Consider the following 20749-nt stretch of genomic DNA (forward strand, 5'->3'; position numbering starts at 1 on the left):
TTGTTTGATGAGACATCCCCAGGTGGAGAGAAACCCAAGCGCTAAGAAGAGTTAGAGCAATTGTATGCTCTCCCCGTCTTGAGTGAAATCATGGAGGGAGACTATTCTTCATACTCAGCAGGCATGAAGAGATCCTTAGCCAAGTTTCATCCTTGTCTTCAGGATGGCTTGGTGCATTCGGTCCTTCCTGCCCCCACTAACTCAAAGCAGAGGGGGCCCACCCCGGTCCAGTCCCTTTACCCACACCTTCCCCGTGGCTTCGCACCACCTTCAGCACCTCCTGGGTGGTTTCTGCAGCGAGGTGGCGCACTCCCCACGTGATGCCAAAAGGCTTTAGAGGGGGGAAGGGAGGCAAGGAAAAGGTAACCAGAGTCAAGGGCATTCCCAAACCACAACCCGCAGCCCCTGTGGGGGCGCCCGCCTTCACGCTGTCACTGCGGAAAAGGCTCTCTCCCGGGAGCTCTGACGCATGGCCTGGCTCAGCCGGGGCGAGGCGAGTTCGCAAAGGGAAGCCTCCGTTCAACTGTTTGTTTTCTTTTTAGTGAAAGCACAATTCATTCTAGTGATTCTGAAAATGCTCCTCTAAGCTTTAAGATAAGCAAAACACTGTCAGTGGTCGGCAAACTCATTAGTCAACAGAGCCAAATATCAACAGTAAAACGATTGAAATTTCTTTTGAGAGCCAAATTTTTTAAACTTAAACTTCTTCTAATGCCACTTCTTCAAAACAGACTCGCCCAGGCTGTGGTATTTTGTGGAAGAGCCACACTCAAGGGGCCAAAGAGCCGCATGTGGCTCGCGAGCCGCAGTTTGCCGACCACGGCACTATGTGAACACTACGAGCCGTGGCACACAATTCAAACCCAACCCGAGCACGCCTGCACCTCTCACGTGCTGTAAGTGCACCTCAGAGTGGGTGGCCAAGGTCGTCAATGTGTGCCACCTATTTATTGTATTTTATTTTTATTTTTTGTTAATTCTCACCTGAGGATATTTTTCCATTGATATTTTAGAGAGAGTGGAAAGGTTGGGAAGAGACAGAGAGAAATGTCGATCTGAGAGACACACATCAACTAGTTGCCTTCTGCACGCACCCCGACTGGGGCCAGGGATCAAGCCTGCAACTGAGGTACGTGCCCTCGAAGGGAACAGAACCCGGGACCGTTCAGTCCGTGGGCTGCTGCTCTATCCACTGAACCAAACTGGCCACGACTATTTATTGTATTTTATACATTCCGGGGAATAACGTGGCTATATCAGTTAACACAACGCAGTCTTGAAGTCTTTTGTTTTTGTGGCCATGTCACTGGCCCTCCCTGCAGTTTATGGAGTTCTCGGCCAAACAATACGTTCCCATTAGAACTACTCTTACGGGAACATGCATGAGCTTTAATAAACCACTCACTTCATTGTACTGATTAGAATGCAACAGAGCAAACAGCGAGGGCCTCCGGCTGTTCAGAAAGTAATGAGCCCCTCCCCCGTGGAGGACGCCTCTGACAGTGCCTCTGTACTCCGGAAAGGCACCCGCCCATCGTGCAGGCAAAGCGCACCTTCCCCAGCCTACACGAGGGAGGTTTACACATCAGCACCGCTTTCTGCTTTGCTTGGGTCTCATCAGGTGAAAGATGAATTAAATGATAACTCCCAAACTGCAGCTGCTAAATTCCCACCCTGATTACACTCTTCAGCTGTCACGTTCTGAGAGCGAAGCCAACTTTACCAGGCAGGACTCTGGGACCCCCCCAGTGCCTACGGTCACAACCTGCTTCATCTTCCAGGCCGAAGTCACTGCGGGCCCCTTAATCAGCTCCTGGGGGCACTTCCGTCACCGTTCACCTTATCTTGGAAACCGCCAAGGAAGGGGTTATGATCCTCTCAGATGGGATCTCTAGATAAAGCCCAGCTTTTCTTGTTCCCAGATATGTCTTGTACAATGTCAGCAAATAGTAACAACCCAGGAAAACACTGTTAAAAATAGAATCATTTTGATTCATTTTAAAGAGCACATAGCCCGAAAATGAACCTTCAAACACCTTAAGATGAAAACTGTCCATTTATCTCACTTAAAAGGGGAAATCAATACTGCTTCACACCCATTGGGATGGTTATTTTAAAAAAAAAAAAAAAAAAAAAAAAAAAACAGCCCTAACTGGTTTGGCTCAGTGGATAGAGAGAGCATCGGCCTGCGGACTGACGAGTCCCGGGTTCAATTCTGGTCAAGGGCATGTACCTTGGAACATCCCCAGTAGGAGGTGTGCAGGAGGCAGCTGATTGACGTTACTCTCTCACCGATGTTTCTAACTCTCTATCCCTCTCCCTTCCTCTCTGTAAAAATCAATAAAAATAAAAAATTAAAATTAAAAAAAAGCAGCAAGTGTTGGCAAGGATGTGGAGAAACTGCTGATGGGAGTGTAAAATGGTACAGCCACTATGTTCGAATCACACGCACCTGGCACAATCCCTGACGCAGGGAACACATTCCCCGCACGGAGGACAACCCAGGACCACTACCTGACACATGGAACACATTCCCCGCACGCCGGACAACCCAGTGACCACTACCTGACACATGGAACACATTCCCCGCACGCCGGACAACCCAGTGACCACTACCTGACGCAGGGGACACATTCCCCGCACGGAGGACAACCCAGTGACCACTACCTGACGCAGGGGACACATTCCCCGCACGGAGGACAACCCAGTGACCACTACCTGATGCAGGGAACACATTCCCCGCACGCCGGACAACCCAGTGACCACTACCTGACACATGGAACACATTCCCCGCACGCCGGACACCCAGTGACCACTACCTGACACAGGGGACACATTCCCCGCACGCCGGACAACCCAGTGACCACTACCTGACGCAGGGGACACATTCCCCGCACGCCGGACAACCCAGTGACCACTACCTGACACATGGAACACATTCCCCGCACGGAGGACAACCCAGTGACCACTACCTGACGCAGGGGACACATTCCCCGCACGCCGGACAACCCAGTGACCACTACCTGACACAGGGAACACATTCCCCGCACGGAGGACAACCCAGTGACCACTACCTGACACATGGAACACATTCCCCGCACGGAGGACAACCCAGTGACCACTACCTGACACAGGGAACACATTCCCCGCACGGAGGACAACCCAGTGACCACTACCTGACGCAGGGAACACATTCTCCGCACGCCGGACAACCCAGTGACCACTACCTGACGCAGGAAACACATTCCCCGCACAGAGGACAACCCAGTGACCACTACCTGACGCAGGGGACACATTCCCTGCACGGAGGACAACCCAGTGACCACTACCTGACGCAGGGGACACATTCCCCGCACGGAGGACAACCCAGTGACCACTACCTGACGCAGGGGACACATTCCCTGCACGGAGGACAACCCAGTGACCACTACCTGACGCAGGGAACACATTCCCTGCACGGAGGACAACCCAGTGACCACTACCTGACGCAGGAAACACATTCCCCGCACAGAGGACAACCCAGTGACCACTACCTGACACATGGAACACATTCCCTGCACGGAGGACAACCCAGTGACCACTACCTGATGCAGGGAACACATTCCCCGCACGCCGGACAACCCAGTGACTAATACAAGGCTCCGTCAGGCAGAACCTGTCAGCGAGTGCAGATCATCTAGTTCCCGGGCCTTCACCTCCTGCTGGGGGGCCCTACTCACCCTCGATGCGCTCGCAGAGCTTGTGCAGCCCCTGCAGGGGGCAGCCCTCGCACAGCTGGGCTGGCGCTCGCGTCTGCTGCACAGCAGCCACCGTGAACGCCTGTTTCAGCGTCATCATGATTTCATCCACCTGGTCAGAGAGGAGAGAGACGGTATTCAGCGAAAGGTCCACTTAACCTGAGCGGGCTCCGCATGCGGAACTCGGCGGGAAGACTTGGTATTTTAAGAGTTTTCTGGACCCTGAGTCACAGGTTGGCAGGTGACAATCATAACTGCCAGGATTACCAACTGAGAAACACCACCCAGATGCTCAGGGCTCTTCCAGGGGATACGAGAAAAATTAAACACAAATTAAATATGGAGTGAAAAAGCCAAGTCCTCTGATCAAAAGTCCAAAGTGACATTTTAAAATTGCTAAACCAGGGGGTGCAGGCGAGCCAGTTCTTTAAAAATAATGAAAATTGAAAATGCACACCCAAGTGATTCTAAGATACGTGCTAATTAAATAGTCATGATAGAGTAGCAAAGCCAAGTAACAATATGTCAACGAGACTGCGGTTTTGCTGAGGAAAGAAAAATCCGTGAGGTTCAAAGTCCTCGTCGCTAAGGGTTCACCTGGGAGCTGCCCGCCCAGCTTACCAGAGCCTCGTTGGTGCACTGAAACACGTAACAGACGAAATGGAAGCCGGGGCCGCCGCCCGAAGACTCCCGGCAGATGAACCCGAAGTGGTCCACGTGTCTAATACCCTGTCGGAGGCAGGAGAGAGGAAGGAACGTTGAGCTGAATCCGAAAGAAGCATCGCTGCCAGGAAGGCAACTGCAAATTTACACCACGCCACGTGAAAGGGCACCATCACTTATTATTTCAGGTAAACATCTAAACACCCCTCTCAATATGATGATGAACCCTGTTCTTCTCAGACGCTACTCTGATTATTCCCCCAATAAGATCTCAAAGCCGGAGTTTTTAATGCTCATTTTAGCACTAATAGGAAGGAAAGAAAAGTTGACACAGAAACATGAGAATTTTTCTGAGGTATTAAAGAATAAAAAGCTACTTGGAAACTCAAAAGCAGACCAGAGATTAATGAAGAAACACAACCGTACACACACATGCACACACACGTACATGTACACGTGCCAACACACACAGACACAAAGGTTAAAAGATTTAAAAACATGTGTGTGTTTTTAAATGGGCAAATACTGAAGTAAACTGGTATGAAGAATGGGCCAGAAATTAAAATCACAAAGAAAAGAGAAGCTTTTAAACATAGGTGTTAAGGCCAGGGCTCCACTGTAGTTTTTAAGAGCTCTTTTTAATAAATATTAATATCTAAACTTGTGAACGTATCAGCTAAGAGGCACCTTAATACAGATAAGACACGGTCCATAGACATTAATGTGTGGGATCTCCTGACAGCACCAGCCTGCGGAGGTCTGAGTGCTGACAGCGGGAAGTTCAGGCGATTATGTAAACTTGAGGAAATCATAAAACTATCACGGGGAAAAGCAAACATTAAACATTAACATGTCAATAGAAATAGCAGCAAATCAAGATAAACATCTGCGGAGAATCTCACGTTCGATCAGGAATTTCCTGACCCATGGCCACCAGGGCCATCGCTGGCTGCTCATTAGTGTTCTCCAGCAGCCAAGGGCAGCACATGCTGGAGGTTCCTTCTCGGGGGGACGGGCTTTGGAAAAACTGTTCCTTGGTAAATGGTCCCCTATTTGATCTATTGAGGAGCATTCTTTAGTTCCACATTTTGGAAAAAAAAAAAAATCCCTTTGAATCCTTAAGGAGATCATGTTATAAATCAACAAACAATGAGATTTTCATCATCTTATTAAGAGAAAATGGAAGTGAGGAAATGAGAAGTCAGAGTTTAAAAAATAGTCAGACAGTGTCTTGAGTGACCTCATAGTTGTGAGGAAGATCCTGAGTAAAATTGGCACAGCTCGTTTATAACTTATCAATTCTCCAAAATCTATGGAACTCCCTGGGAGATTATCAAGAAAGAACTCAAGTAGACAGTATTCTGAGCAAAACATCCTCAAAAATAATCGCTATTATATTTTAAAGAAGAAGAAATGTTATTGGTACCCAAAAAAGTTATTAATTTTGTAAAGAAGAAGTAAGTATCTATTTAAAAATATGTATGAATATATATATATAAAATGTGCACACAGACATACACATATACACATGAGAATCATTTCTTGGGAATATTACCACCAATAATTGAAAAAAAGAAAAGTAGACCTATTTTCTCCAGTAGGTTATTGTTTCTAAAAACAAAATTCTTAATTTCGAAATTATATTCACATTTTGCCTTAACATATCAAAGTAAAGGAGGAAGAAATGCAAGAACACAAATCAAGTACTTAGAGCACATACATCTTGTGACCTTTAGCACTTCTGTTGACGGACAGATAGGGAAAAAATTCAGTAAAAATCGCACTGCAGTTGAGCCAATAACCCAGCTGAACTTACCTGAGAGCAGAAGGATATCTCCTTAAAATTTTTCTCCAATGCTATTTTTTTGGTGTCAGGACTGATGAGGTAAACTTCCGATTGACCAATCTTAAAAGACAAACAAAAAAAGCAACCAGCTTCTCATGAAAGCTGAATTCAAATTTATCTCACAAACCTTCTCATCTCATGACCTATGAAAACAAAGACTAAAAGGGGCAAGTGTCTATAAAACTCTGACTATCTCACCGTAGAAAATCGCTTCCAAGGTTGTCATTTAACCTATGGGCATCGCGTAGTGCAGGACAACTTAGCGCATTCACCTACGGTAGACAGCGGTCCTCCTTGAGATGGAGGAACCACATATCCAAAGTTAGCAGCAAAGCCTCAGCTCCTATGTAAGTGAATCTTCCAGAAAACAGAAGCTCTCTTTTAAAACTTCCCAAGCAGTTTTCTAATGACTTTTTTCTAGGTCTTTTAAAATTATTGTTAAAATAATCTACCCTGTGTGGAGTACATACTATGTGTTAGGCATTCCTGTACAACGTACCAGACTTTTTAAAGTTAGAACATGAGCATAATTTAACACTGTCTTACTGACGTGAGTCAGCACAACAGGCTCCACTCTAGGACGGAGCCCGCCATGGCCACCTGCTGTCCGTGCTCCGTCCCTCCTGCAGGGCCTCCGCTCCGGCACCTCCCTGAACCCAGGACACACTGCTGGTTGTCCACACTGAAACCTCTGCTCGGTGAAAATCACCTCCTCAAAGAAGCCCTCCCAAACACCCCCACACACACACCCTCCGATGCTCTGGCAGCACCCTCTGCTTATCTTGGCAGTATTTATCCCAACTGTAATGAGATCATTACTTGCAACCAGTTGTTGGTCTCTCTTTCCAGAATCTAAACTCCATGTGGGCGGAGACCACATGTCTTGTTCACTGCTGTATTTCTGGTGTATTGCAAGGGACCCTGTATGCAGCCATCACACAATAAGTGCTTGAAAATAAATGCACCGAGCAGCTTTCCCAATGACTCCAAGAGAAATTTTTCAAAACTACAGATTAAAGCACAAGTTGCACCCTTCAGTACACTAGGTCTATGATGAACACGGGAAGAAATCAGCCCTGTGTTCCCTGACTCACTCTCTTGATCGTAAACCTGCAGACAGCCATCAGCATTAAACTAAGTAGCCAGCTCTCCTACCCCTCAGTCATCTCCTGCCCTGGGTCAGGCACAAAAACAAGACAAGACATATAAGGTAATTCTGCTCAGCCTTCGGTCAAAGGAACAACAGAGAGGGGGGGTCAAGGCCAGCTTCCTGCTGGGACAGCTCCAACCCCGTTAGCTCAGACCCAGGGGGCTCCCAGGGAGGACAGCACAACCCGGCAACCCCACCTGCCAGGGACAGCCTCCCTGCCAATTCCTGTTCTGCCGTTTGGCCCAAACTTCTAGAAAAAAGTGAGTAGGCCGTTGGCTGAACTAATATTTCAGTTCGGGTATAAATTTCAAATATCACGTCACCTCCAAATCCAATTACCCGGATTAACAAAGCATAAATGCTTTATAAATTAATAAAAAATAGCATGGAGGGAGTATTTTCCAAAAAGATTTTGTTGAAACAGATGACTTGAAATTAATATACATTTTTAAAAATCCCTTTCTGGGCCTCTTTTACACATACTAACTATGTTCCTTCTACACTGAAAAGTTATCTTTAGAAGCATGGCTGGGGGAGATAAAAATTATACGAGAAAATGGATTCTCTTTCTCTTTCCCCTTGATGACTTTAAAGGCTTAGGACTCAAGCAAGGACTTTATCCTGAGAAAAGAATTATTGAGTATAAAAATACACGGATTCGCACATAAATCCAAAAGCAATGTACTAAGCTTCTTCGCGCAATAAAGCAGATTTTCTTATCTCAAGACTGGGGATGACCACGAGGCTTGGTGATGTTTTACCGTAAAAAGCATAGTTCGATTTTCCTCAATATCCGTTGGCTGCACAATATTGTGTCCACCGATGAGGTGGTTCTCAATGTCGTTTTCATCAAAAGAGCTGAAGAAACTGTGACTGCGCAGGGTCCCATCCTGAAACTCCTTCCTGTAGGCCAGGGAGCGCAGGCCGGGCTGCGAGAAGGACTTGCGCATGGGCCAGCGGCCCTGCTCCGTGGGCCCCGCGGGCTGCAGCACCGATCGGAACTTATCCGTGAAGGAAAGCGCCGCGGCAGGGCTGCTGGCCTCGGAGTTCTGGGAGACCAGGTCAAGTTCGGCCTTCCTGCTGCAACTGATGTGGTTGAACTTCTCAATGCACTCGTCGATCAGGGCTGGCGGCGCCTTCTTGTGCGCCACGGTCACCCGGCCGCAGAAGAGCACCTCGAACTTCTTGGAGAACGTGTCGTCAAACTCCGAGGGGCAATGCAGCTCCTCCTGGCGGGCGATCCTCCCGGCGTGGCGGATGGAGCTGATGATCTCGGGCACCTGCAGAGAGAAGAAGGAGTGTTAATTGGAACACGCAGTGGTGGGCACTCCCGGGCACAAGGAGCCAACACCAAGCTCTCCCCCGGCTCCGCTGTGCATTCCTTCACATGGCACCAAAGGAGGGTCCCACAGGAATCTGTCCACTCCTTCCCTGGCGTTTGTCTCACTGTCAGTGTACCGAACTTCTAGAAAAATAAGTCTGCCCTCCCATGGGTGCGAAATACACAGCTTTCACAGGGAAGAGATGAGGAATCCTATATAATAAAAGCCTAATATTCTAAGTGCCAACCAGTCACTATGACACACACTGACCACTGCGGGGCAGATGCTCCGACCGGTAGGTTAGCTTGCTGCTGGGGTCTGGCCGATCGGGACTGGGAGAGATGGGCTGGGCATGCCCTGGAACCTTCCTACGGTCCTTTCCTGGCTCCTGATCTTGCACCGGTGGAGTCCCTCAGCCTGGTCTGTGCCCTTTCACAATCCAGGACCCCTGGGGGATGTCAGAGAGCCAGTTTTGGCCCGATCCCCACAGGCCAGGCCGAGGGACCCCACCGGTGCACGAATCAGTGCACCGGGCCTCTAGTAGTATTTATAAAGCACCTCTTACATCTGAGGGGCTGCTCTAGAAGATTCACATGCCCACACCCCACAAGGTTAAGTCAACTGGCCCACAGATGCACAGCCAACGTGGCTAGCCTTGGATTCAAGCCCAGGCTGGTGCCACTGCAAAGCCAAAGGTCCTCTCTGGAGAAGCCGTCATCCCCAGAGTTTTGTCTCCAATGCAGCTCACCAAAACACTATGCAGCGACTCTAGATCTCATGGCAATGTACCTGGAAAAGTTGTCCACAATAAATGGCTGGGATGAGGGTGACAAGACAAGACTGAAATGATCTTATAAAACATTTCTTCAAGTCACATCACTTTCTTCAACAACAACTGACAATTTATTGCCGAGTCCTGTACTCCCTAGTAGTTGCATAGTATTAACTGCAGAGCGTGGAGGTTTTAATCAAGGAGTAAGCAACCACAATGGCATCATTATCACAGCAACACACTGGGCTCCCACTCATGGAGACGCCAAAGCCTTTAGGTTCAAGGTAAAGTCACGATCAGAGAATGAACAAAATGCTCTTGTGTGCTACTGAGGTCCCGACTGCTACACCCTCTCATCGTTAGCTTGAGACGAGATCCCTCAGAGTTCAGAGCAGCAGCAGACAGAGGAGGAGTCTGTGGCCGCGGTGAGTAGCGCCTTTGCGATCAGCCACACACTAAAACAAGATAGGCATGGATTCAACCTCCCATAGGAAGTGCCTACTTATTGTCATGACCTAACACCCAAAGCAATTTTGTTTCCTTTCTTTCTGTTAGATAATTCAATTTAAAGTCCAATACCCATAGGCCCAATGTCCTTTTAAAAACATTATAGGGAAGGAAAAAAAACACACCTTTTCAATTTAGGTCAAAGATCAATATAATACAGTAAATGGTGGTGGTTTTAATAGATTTTAAAAGTATGCTTATATTCTGGGTTCATGACATAATCCCTTAAAACCCGATGACTCAAAGGATTTTTTTTTCATATCAAGCACATCTTAAAGACAATGTCTCTACCATAAAAGATTATGATATATCATTTCAAGGTATTTTATCATAAAAAGAATCAAAATAGCCCTAGCCAGTTTGGCTCAGTGGCTACAGTGTCAGCCCGCAGAGTGAAGGGCCCCAGGTTCGATTCCAGTCAAGGACATACATGTACCTCGGTTGCAGGCTCCATTCCCAGCCCTGGTGGGGGCGCGTGCAGGAGGCAACCAATGGATGTGTCTCTCTCATATCGATGTTTCTCTGTCTATCTCTCCCCCTCCCTTCCACTCTCTCTTAAAATCAAGGGAAAATATCCTCGGGTGAGGATTAACAACAACAACAAAAAGAGTCAAAATACCTTTAAGGATATTTTCTATTTTAAAAATTATGAAGTATAAAACCTAAATGATACTAAATAAGATGAAATGTCAACAGACATCAAGCATGTGTCTGCACTATTTGCTTGCTCACTCCTCTACTGCCAAGTAATTGTACATCGCCTGGAGGCCTCAACATTGCTCATCAATACAAAGGGCAGGACAAAGAGAAGAAAGAGGCAGGGAGTCAGGTTTCATTCACACCTTTGCCAGCAAGTCACCACAGGACCTCAGCAACATCAGCCTCAGTTTCTCTCTTTGAAAAAAAAATGCTTATTAATATTTTTCAGTTAAAAGTTGTATCTGTGAAATAAACAATAATGATGTTTTTCAAAGAAAAAATAACCAACTTATGCAAGTAAGGAACCTCGTCGCTTTTCTGAGCAAGTGTGTGGAATTATTTTATCAGGAGTCCCCTGAGTCTTCCCAATCACGGACCCCCCTCTCTGAACAGAACATTCAAAGCTTATTCAGTCTTTTGATGTTTGTTAAAATAACTGACATTTCTGGCCCCAGCTGTTTGGCTCCGTGGATAGAGTGTCGGCCTGAAGGGCCCGGGTTCGATTCCGGTCAAGGGCACATGCCCAGGTTGCAGACTCGACCCCCAGTGGAGGGCATGTAGGAGGCAGCTGATCAATGATTCTCTCTCATCATTGATGTTTCTATCTCTCTGTCCCTCTCCCTTCCTCTCTGAAGTAAATAAAAATATATTTTAAATATATATATATCTATATCTGACATGTCTGTATGCTGGGTCACCCGGTGCATCTGGAGTAATGTGTCTTCCATTATGTCTCAAAGGGGAGAGAAAATGTGTGAAGCCACACGCGTTTATGGTGACTCGGTAATAAGTGGCGCCGACACAAGTAAGACACAAAGCAGAGAACTTGGTTGTTGCCTCGCTTCACAGGGGCAGCGGGGCTGCAAAGAGGTCACTGTGCCTTGGCTGGGTTGAGCTGTGGAAGCTTTTCCAAGCCCAGTTTCTTCCACACTGTGATCAGGTTCCTAAAATGACACGCGGCAGTCCAAGACCAGGGCCTGCCTCTCCCTGCTCTGGTGAGTCATGTGTAATGGGGGTAAAGAGATAACTGGGGTTAGTAAGTAAAATCCCTGGGATCCTGACCAGAGAATATAACAATCTCAGAATATCTGAAGGTATACTGCCCAACATGTTTGAACAATAAATCATAAAGTTAAAAATCTAATGTTTAAAGATCACTATAAATCATTCGAGTATGCTAGGAGACTATTTAAATAAAAAAATGGCTCCAGATGTGTGCAATTGTGTAAACTTCTATCCGTTGTGTTGTTCCCTTTACCAGAACAGACCTGGGCGCTGCTTTCTGAAAAATGAAGGCGTAATGCCCACGTGTGAGGAAATCCTGAATTCTCCATTCTTTATAACTCTGTCCTCGACTCACCTGCACTGTTACTTGTTACATGAGAGATCTGGGTTATTCACGTCATTTATTTTCAAACATTTTTCCAGGTATGACTCGATGCCGGGAGGCAGGGATTCAGGGTGTGAGATGAGTGAATGGGAAGGGAATGGAGTACCGAGTAATTGACGTGGGGTCTGCTGGGAGCGGAACTCAGAACGAAGCACTGAAGATGGAGAGAAAGGATGAATACAAGATCCCGGAAGGCTGAATCCAAAGGGCTTGGCGACCACCTGGGAGCAGGAGGTGAGCGTACTGAAGACTGCACATACCTGCAGAGCTCAGGCCTAGCCTCTTGGTGGACGGTTGTGCCACTGGCCCAAGACAGGAAAACGGAGGAGAAGTGGGTCTGGGGAGACAGCACACTGAGTTCTGCTCTGTCCATGTTGAGTGAGACCAGGGGGACCTGAAGTAAAGGCCTCTGGTGGGCAGATAGACAAATGGGCCTGGCCCGAGGCAGGAGACCTAGATTCGGATGCCAACAGCTCATACACAGGAGAAAAAGGGGAAGTAAAGGAAGGGAGCAAAGATGGGACCTTGGGATATACCAACATTTCAGGCAGAGAAGGGGGGGGGGGGGCAGGCAGGCAAGGATGATGTCAGAGGTGCCAGGGAAGCCAGCACTCCCCCTTCCAGGAAGGGAGAGGAGGCGACAGAATAAGCAAGGGCGGAGCCAGGTCTGCTGGAGCTGGCAGCTGATAGAGATACGTACAAATAAAGGAGAGGGGGGGTGGACACGATACCAACCCCCCAAAAGAAGCAAACGTACCTGAAAAATGCCTCAAGGTCAAACTTCAGTCTCTACAAGAACATACACTTCAAAGTTACAATATTTACAAACAGACCCTTATAGGCAAATACGCTGAGGCCAGTGGAATTTATTCCCACTGATATGATCTGGGTACTTTTAATAAAATTTTTTTTTTAGTTTAGTCACAGCAATAATGTCTACGTCATTTCTGACGGCAGATAAGCAGATAAAGTACATGAAAATTAACCAAAGCAAAGACAAGAATCTGAAAAACATTTTACTGGAATAAATTCAACAAGCATTTGAAACTTGGTTTTATTTCCTTCTACATTGCAACCTGCAACAAAAAGGAATCATCAATAATAAAGAGGCCCTGTTTAGACATAACATTTTACTGAACTGCTCTCTGCTGACCTATGTGAGTTTATACTAAAGCTCCATTGTAAGGTAGCTCTGCACTTACTTCACAACCCAAACAAGTTTCTTTCTAATCCACATACCAACAAATGCACGGTACAGTATGGACTTTCAGCAGCGGGCTTACGTGAATATTGTATTTTATTAAGTAGCCAGAAATTGATACTCTAAGAGAGTCAGAAACGTTCATTTCTGTAAATAAAGTCCTTATTTAAACATTTGGGTCAACTTTCTTTCTAAAGACATAGGGATCTGAAAGGGTTATAAACACCCTGTGAGGTGTCATTGCATTCACAGAGCTCCTGAAACCACATGGAAAGTCTTTTCACGTTACACTTGCACGTTCTGTTTTTCTGCCCACTGGTAACAGATAAACAGTAAATTAATCTAAAGAAGCCCGTATTTTGTCCTTAAAATGCTAGCATTTTTCCCTGTTATTTAACATGACAACATTCCAAAACTGCAAAAATAGGACAGGCCACACTGTCCTCTGTCCCTTGGAGGAAGTGTTCTCTCACTGCCAGGAGTTGTTAAAACAAGCACCTCGAAGGAACAGCCTTATGTTTTGATGTTGGTAATGGGTGGTTATTTTTTATTTGTTGGTGATAAACAAGGTAAATAGTGTGTGGGGGGGAGGGGAGGGAACTAAACCAAGTATTTCCTCCCTCTAGCCATACAAAATGCTCAAGAAAGTTTCTTCTTACTAGTGCTCAGGACTTACTCGCCTGTCCGACAGTATCTAGACAGGACACGTGTGAGCATTTATATCCAACAGTGCGGCTTGTTGAGATAAGATTCATCACAAAGATGTAAACCTCATACAATGAACAGGACGCGATTCCTCCTGTCCTGATGAGGCTTGCCGTGCGGGAGGTGAGAGACACGTCTAAATATGTGATTTTCAATATAAAGACAGATGCTGGAACACAGACATGAGCCAGGCAGAGAATGTGAGCTGGAGATGGGGTCCTGAGTAGATAGGTCTGTCTTGTCTACCGGCCCTGGCTACTACTAATGCCTCGACGCCTGCTTTGCCCTAACAATTAGCCACAGGGTCTGATGAGTAAGTTACATCTTCCCAAAAGAGAGATCAGATGTGCTCATTAGCTGGCTGAGGAAGCGTCAGGCACATGTGAAATGCTAATGACTGCTGGCCCTAACACAGGGCCACACACCCTCATTCACCCGCATCTTTCAGCACATGTTAAACAGTAGTAGTATTCTGCTTCCCTAGTTCTGAAATGGACACTAGATAAACATAGCTTTCAGACCACATGGAAAGAGCCTATGCAAACACAAAAGCCAGCATCACACGCCAAAATAACCGTTCGAAACATTCACCATAGCCTTTGCCAGGCGTCCTCAAACTACGGCCCGCGGGCCACATACAGCCCGCCGAGGACATTTATCCGGCCCGCCGGGTGCCGCTGCCTGTCCTGCTTAGCAGCCGACTCGTCCCGGGCCCGCAGTGCGCACAGGAATTTGTTCATAGTTTTTTTTTTAACTATAGTCCGGCCCTCCAACAGTCTGAGGGACAGTGAACTGGCCCCCTGTTTAAAAAGTTTGAGGACCCCTGGATTAAACCAACACATTTCTTCAAACATTTAAAACAATGAGACTAAAATTCAACATAAGAAGCTATTTCATAGCTGCAAGAGTGAACGAGAGAGAGTGGGAGAAGGTAAGAAAGGAAATGAAAGCGTGGAAAAAGATATCGCTGTAAGATTGCGAAATTATTTTATGTTTTCTAAAACAAGTTTGAAAAGTCAAAACACTTTGGTTGGCTGGCATAAGTATTAACAGAAATCATGGAATAAACCACTGAAATGTTCCACCTGGGAACATCAGTCCTCCAAGTCCAAGCCTTTCATCTAGTGTATTGATCCACAACTCAAATGTGGCTGCACTTCAGAACTGCCAATATTTTAAAAAGTGAACGAATAGCCCACCCCAGGGTAGACAAAGCAGCTGGCTTGGTGGCGTGCCCTGGTCCCTCCAGTATTCAGAAGCCCCCACAGTTCCAATGGGCAGAATCCCGGATTTATCCCTGTCCTCTGTCATGCCCTGAGGTAAGGAATGCCACCTCCTCACCATCCCTCCCACCCCAAAATGATGGATTATAAGGCTGTAGCAGCACAGACGCAGCCCAACTGCAGACCATGCTCTCAGCAGAGGTGAACAAACTATCAAAGACAAAAATATAGCATCGCCACCCAGATATCTGATGATACAGGCACATCTGATTTGCAAATAAATTCCCTGCATTTCAGAGGCCTCCGCTAATTAATTACCTAAGAGAGAATGCCTTATAAAAAAGGCTACTCTATCATTTTGATCAAAATTTACTTCAAAATAATCTCTCAATGATTAAGAAACACAAATACAATGAGCTAGCAGTTAATAGCCCTATATTAGTTATGTATGTTACAAAATCTATGAAAGGGGACACTGGAGTGCCTTTTCTACCAGGCAGGGAATAAAAACACGTCACTGTGCTAGGAGAAACCATCGACTAAAACTCTGGTTCCTTCTCCAGGATACACGCCACCATCAGTCTCAAATTCGGTCACTGAGAGAGAGACCATCAGTAAAGGAATATTTGGCCATACCATGTGTATTTATAAACAAAACAGTAAGATCAGCTAGAGCATTGCACATCAATATTGTTTTGCTTCTACATAAAATCAACCAGGACCAAACATATGGAACTTATTAAAATTTATTTTCAAACTAATGAGTTACCCATGTGTTGTGTGCTCACACCCAAATCAGTAATCTCAGACACAACCCTCAGGGAGGAGAATGTGGACCTGCTATTAGGCGGCACACGCAGGAGTCTTTTTCACCTGTTCTCATTCATGCCCTAAAACTGGCATCCTTGGGAATCTCAGAGCAGCTAAAGCCCTAGTGCGGGAGCCAGGAATTCCGGCCCAGCGCATCCGCAGCAGGGGTGCCTGGCTCCCCGACTCCCCGATGGCTGGCTGCCAACAGGGACAGTCGGCATTCCTCACAGCTGAAGACCAGAAACAACCCACTCACTGTCCAACAACAGGACTGAAAAGCACCTGGCAAGTTCACACAACCGGAAGCATGTAGAATGAGTATAAGCCAATGTTCTGCATGCAGTAGCATGGGTAGATGCTCAAACATCATGATGAATAAACACAGGTACAACAATCACTTGGTATGCTTCCATTCTTGCGAAAGTTCAAAACGGGCAAAACTGAACTAGGGTGCTAGGAGGCAGGACAGTGATTATTTCTGGAGGATGACTGACCAGGAGGGGGCCTGTAGGGGCTCTGGACTGTCCTGTTTCTTGATCTGGGTGCTGGCCGTACATGAGTTTTCAAACTGTGAAGCCACTTGATATAGGATATGTATAACTGTATGTGATACTGCAATGTAAACCTTATGAAATAATGTTTTCACAGGCATGATCTGATTTAATTGAGAGTGTGTGTGTTGGGTCGGTGGGGGGAGGGGGACGAGCCCAAAGTTACCCAGCTAATGAGCAGAAGAGCCAGGACAGCACCCGCTGATGCCACGGCACACCCTCTTTCTCCCACACCAAGCCTGCTCTCAATTCAAAATGACTCCCCAGTCCCTGTGGTGGGCCACATGGTTTTTGCTTTGCTTTGGGATTTTTTTTTTTTAATCTTTTGTTTTGGTCTTGAGGAATAAACTCCATCCCCTTTCCTCTAATAATAAATAGTACTTCACCCCACTTCCATTCCAATGGTTCGGTGGGACACACAGGCCCAGCCCCAGGTCACGAGTGGACAGGCAACGCTGGACGAAGCCCACCTGCATCCCCTGCACCCCACCACGGCGTCAGTCCAGGGCTGTGCGCGCATAACTCGACCCAGACCCAGGGCTCCTAGGCCTCGGTGCTTTATGGGCTTAGTAGGAAAAAAGACACTTGCTAATCATAGAGACCAGTGATTCTCAAGCAGGGGCAGTTCTGCTCCCCCGGGGACACTTGGCAAAGTCTGGAGACATTTTTGGTTGTTGCAACTGAAGGGTAAGGGATGCTACCAGGCCAGCGACACTGCCACGCGTCCCACAATGCACAGGGGAGTCCAGACAATGGAATTACCTGGCCCAAAACGTCAGTAGTGCCCAGGCTGAGAAATCTTGCTTTTGGACTTAGAGTTCTGAGGATATAAACCTGGAATTGCGGGTGTCACTGTGCATAAATGCATGCCAGAGAGTTCCAGAGGAGGCGAAGCAAAGACAGGGAGGGAGAGAATGGGAGAGAGGGTGACAACGGTGGCTCTGAAAGGGTTGAGGACCTGGATCCAGCTACGCCTGAAGCCAGCAACTGGGACTCTGATGCCAACACATCTCCTGTTTCTTATGCCATTTTACACCGGGTGTCTGTCACTTGAAAGTAAGAGTCCTGTTCACACTCCTGCCATATAAAACCTCATGCCACATTCTGCGGGGAATACAAAGGGAAATCACACATAGATCTCATCCTTCAGGGAACCCACAGAGGGAATTAACAAATACGCATATGACTAAACAGAACGAAAGCCAAGCACTGAAGGAGTAGATCAGGAGGTTAAGAAGAAATACAAACTCAGTATGGGGTACATTTCAAATAAATTATTATGAGCAACAGGATAACATATATTTACCAAATTCTGCTTTTCTTAGAACAAAACCAGCCACCAAAGACCCCACGGAGTCCAAATGGACTCAATTTTTTCACTCTAAAAAAAGGGACTATATGAAATTTTAGGTCTTATCAAAAAAAATGTTCAGAAGGGGCCAAAGTAGAATCCATGTTTGAATGACTTATTTACACACTATTCCCGGCCCCTGTGTTCCCTGTTATACAGAACGAGAAATGATTATAATCCCATGCGACACTAAAGGACTAACAACAGGCCCAGAAAACACAAGTGTCTCCAAGGTGCCTCACACACAGGTAAAACGTGCCACTCAGAGACGACTCCAATTCTCTCGAAAGGCAATCTCCTTCCCCTTGCACCAGGGTCCGCGCCTGCGGCCGGTTGGTGCCAGTCCTCAGTGACTGGGGCCGCTGGAGTGAGCGGCACGTGGCCTCGACCCTCTCCCTGGGTTCACACCCCTCCTAGGTCACCTGTTAGCAGAATCCACCTCAGTGGAAAACAGCTCTCGGCTTCAGCCAGACCTCCAGGGGGGCCTTTCTTCTTCAGTGAAAGGTAATGCTTTGCGCCCACCAAGGAGCTGAATGGGAGAGAGCTCCCTGAGCCAAGTGCAGGGCTCTGAGCCTCAGCCACCGGAAGCAGGGTGTCCCCACGGTGGCTGGGCCGTGTCTCAGAACCCAGGTAGCTCTGCGCGAGGCTGGGAACAGCACCACGCGGGCCAGACACAAGCATGCTCACTACCAAAGCCACAGGTCTGGTCTTTTTAATCAAACCGGAACTTGACTTCCCAGTACAATGTGCAAACACCCGAGACTCCTGTGTAACCAGCCGCAGGCAGCACCTTAGCTTCACTCCGTGTACTTGAAACATACGTAGGCTTTGCTCTCGAATTCTTTCCCTCTCTACCCGTTTTACGAGGAAAACACAGCATGTGGTTTTCCCTCTGGGCCATCTCCCTGGTTCGCACACTCTGCTCCCCGAGTCCCTGGGGCCTGGGCTCCCAGGCAGCTCCAGCCGAGGCTGCCTCGAGGCCAAAGGGGCTGACTTCTCTGAGCTGAACTGGAAGGTCAATTGTTTTATGACCAAGACATTTTGCGGGCAGGTTGCTACTGAGCGGAAGGGACAGAACAGAGGAACGCCTTGAGCCCTGCCTCCGACTCCCTCCCAGGAGTCAAGGTCAGGAGGCCGGCTGTGGCATCACTTGGCATGCAAGGGCCAACCTCAAGAACCAAGGAGACCAAGCACTGATTGTTTTACCACTTCTCTATAATCCCCTTCACATCCCAGCAGCAGAATGCACCCGTTGGTCATCTTTCATTTCTGATACTAAGCTTAATACACAACCATGTAGAAGAAAGAAAAAACATAGAAACATAAAGTCACCCATAGTCCCAGCCCAGAAATATCCACAGTTAACAGTCTGGTAGTTCTTACATGTGGTTCTTTGTGTACATTAAAAGGTAATTTCCTTTACAAAAAACTGGAGGGGGGGGGGGGTCACAGTGCCCCGTAACTTACTTTTATCGTCATGGATGGGCCTACCGCACTGACATGTCAACCCATATAGAACCATCTCACTCCTTTCTGATAACTACAGCATCCATTTCATCACTGCAAACACTGCCCACAATGGGAATGCCTTAAAGAAAAACAACTTTTTAAACCTGTTCGGGATCCAATTCCAAATTACCTGACGCTAGTTGCCACAAACTCTGCTGACTAATAAGCCCCTTTTGGCAAATGTGTGATGAGCATCCCAACCTTTGCATAAACTGCCTGCACCCCTAGTGACATTAGAATATGGAAGGTGCTTGTGTGCGTGTGGTGGGGCAGGAGGTGAGTAGGAGAAATTATGACCAGGAACCCACAGTTGCTCACTAGACAGGAGAGAAATAGTCCATTAGGAGGGACATCTGGGAGCAGAAACTGAAACAGAATAACCTTTAAAAAGATGGAGATGAACTCTTGCTGCTGCAGGTCGCAGCTATTAGGAGAAAGCCAGGCCTGAGTCCTGCCCCAGCTGACGCCATGAATGTTCCCACTGAGCTGACGGACCCTGTTGGGGGAATTCTGCAGCCGCAATGCTGAAATAAGCCCCCAGTAAAGCCTACTGCTACCTTCGTGTTTACAGAGTAAGAAAAGGTCAAGCCTCTGTGAAAGGAACAGTAACGGAGAAGCCAAGCTACAGGAAGCAGCCCTGGGGTCTGAGCCCCAGGGGCGCTGAGACACGGACATGTGAGCAAAGATGCCACCTCGGAAGTGAATCACCTAGACCTCGCTGCCCTCCCCCCCGCCCGCCCCCCTCGTGAAGCCAGGCCAACAAACTGCCCGGTGCAGGCCTTCCCAAATTCCTTACCCACAAAACCACAGGCAAAATAAATGGTTCTAAGCCACTAAAAAAATAATAATAAAGTAACACTACCTAAAGGCAATGAGCTAGTTATTATTCCAAATGTCTATCAGTACAGAACTGCTAATAAATGACACAAATGTCATCTATACCAGCCAGCAGCAGATAACGCCAACCACTGAAAGATTTTACCACGTTTCCAAATATCCTGCAGACAACAGAACTCTCCCCCACCTCTCCCCACCCCCCACTTTCCAGCAATACTACACACTCAGCGCAGGAGCGCTGTGACTCAACTGGAGCTGAGGAAGCAGAACACAAGGAGCCACAGGAGCAGACGTGACACCACCACGCAGGTCCAGGAGCGGCAAGCAGCTTTCGAGGCACGTTCAGGACAGTCCGCAAACTTCAAAGCACACACCACATGCTTGCACTGACTGACGCTCCAAGAGAGGAGAATCGTTGTCTATTTTGCTCACGAATATAGTCCAAAGTGCCTAGGACAGTGCCTGGCACCCAGCAA

The 20749-nt window shown here is 47.3% G+C and overlaps 1 protein-coding gene across 7 annotated transcripts in view; it reads right to left on the reverse strand.

Moving 5' to 3' along the window:
• Positions 1-20749, reverse strand: part of TBC1D1 (TBC1 domain family member 1) — a 216615-nt gene that overhangs the window by 95901 nt on the left and 99965 nt on the right. For all 7 annotated transcript variants that reach the window (XM_080645394.1, XM_080645395.1, XM_080645397.1 and 4 more), the window contains 4 exons: positions 8158-8676; positions 6217-6306; positions 4359-4466; positions 3720-3849 (listed from right to left, as the gene is read on the reverse strand). In XM_080645394.1, coding sequence (XP_080501520.1) covers positions 3720-3849; positions 4359-4466; positions 6217-6306; positions 8158-8676 — 847 coding nt within the window. The remainder of the gene's footprint in view (positions 1-3719; positions 3850-4358; positions 4467-6216; positions 6307-8157; positions 8677-20749) is intronic.

This window comes from Plecotus auritus (genome assembly GCF_963455305.1).
Source record: "Plecotus auritus genome assembly, chromosome: 1".
NCBI classification, from domain to species: Eukaryota; Metazoa; Chordata; class Mammalia; order Chiroptera; family Vespertilionidae; genus Plecotus; species Plecotus auritus.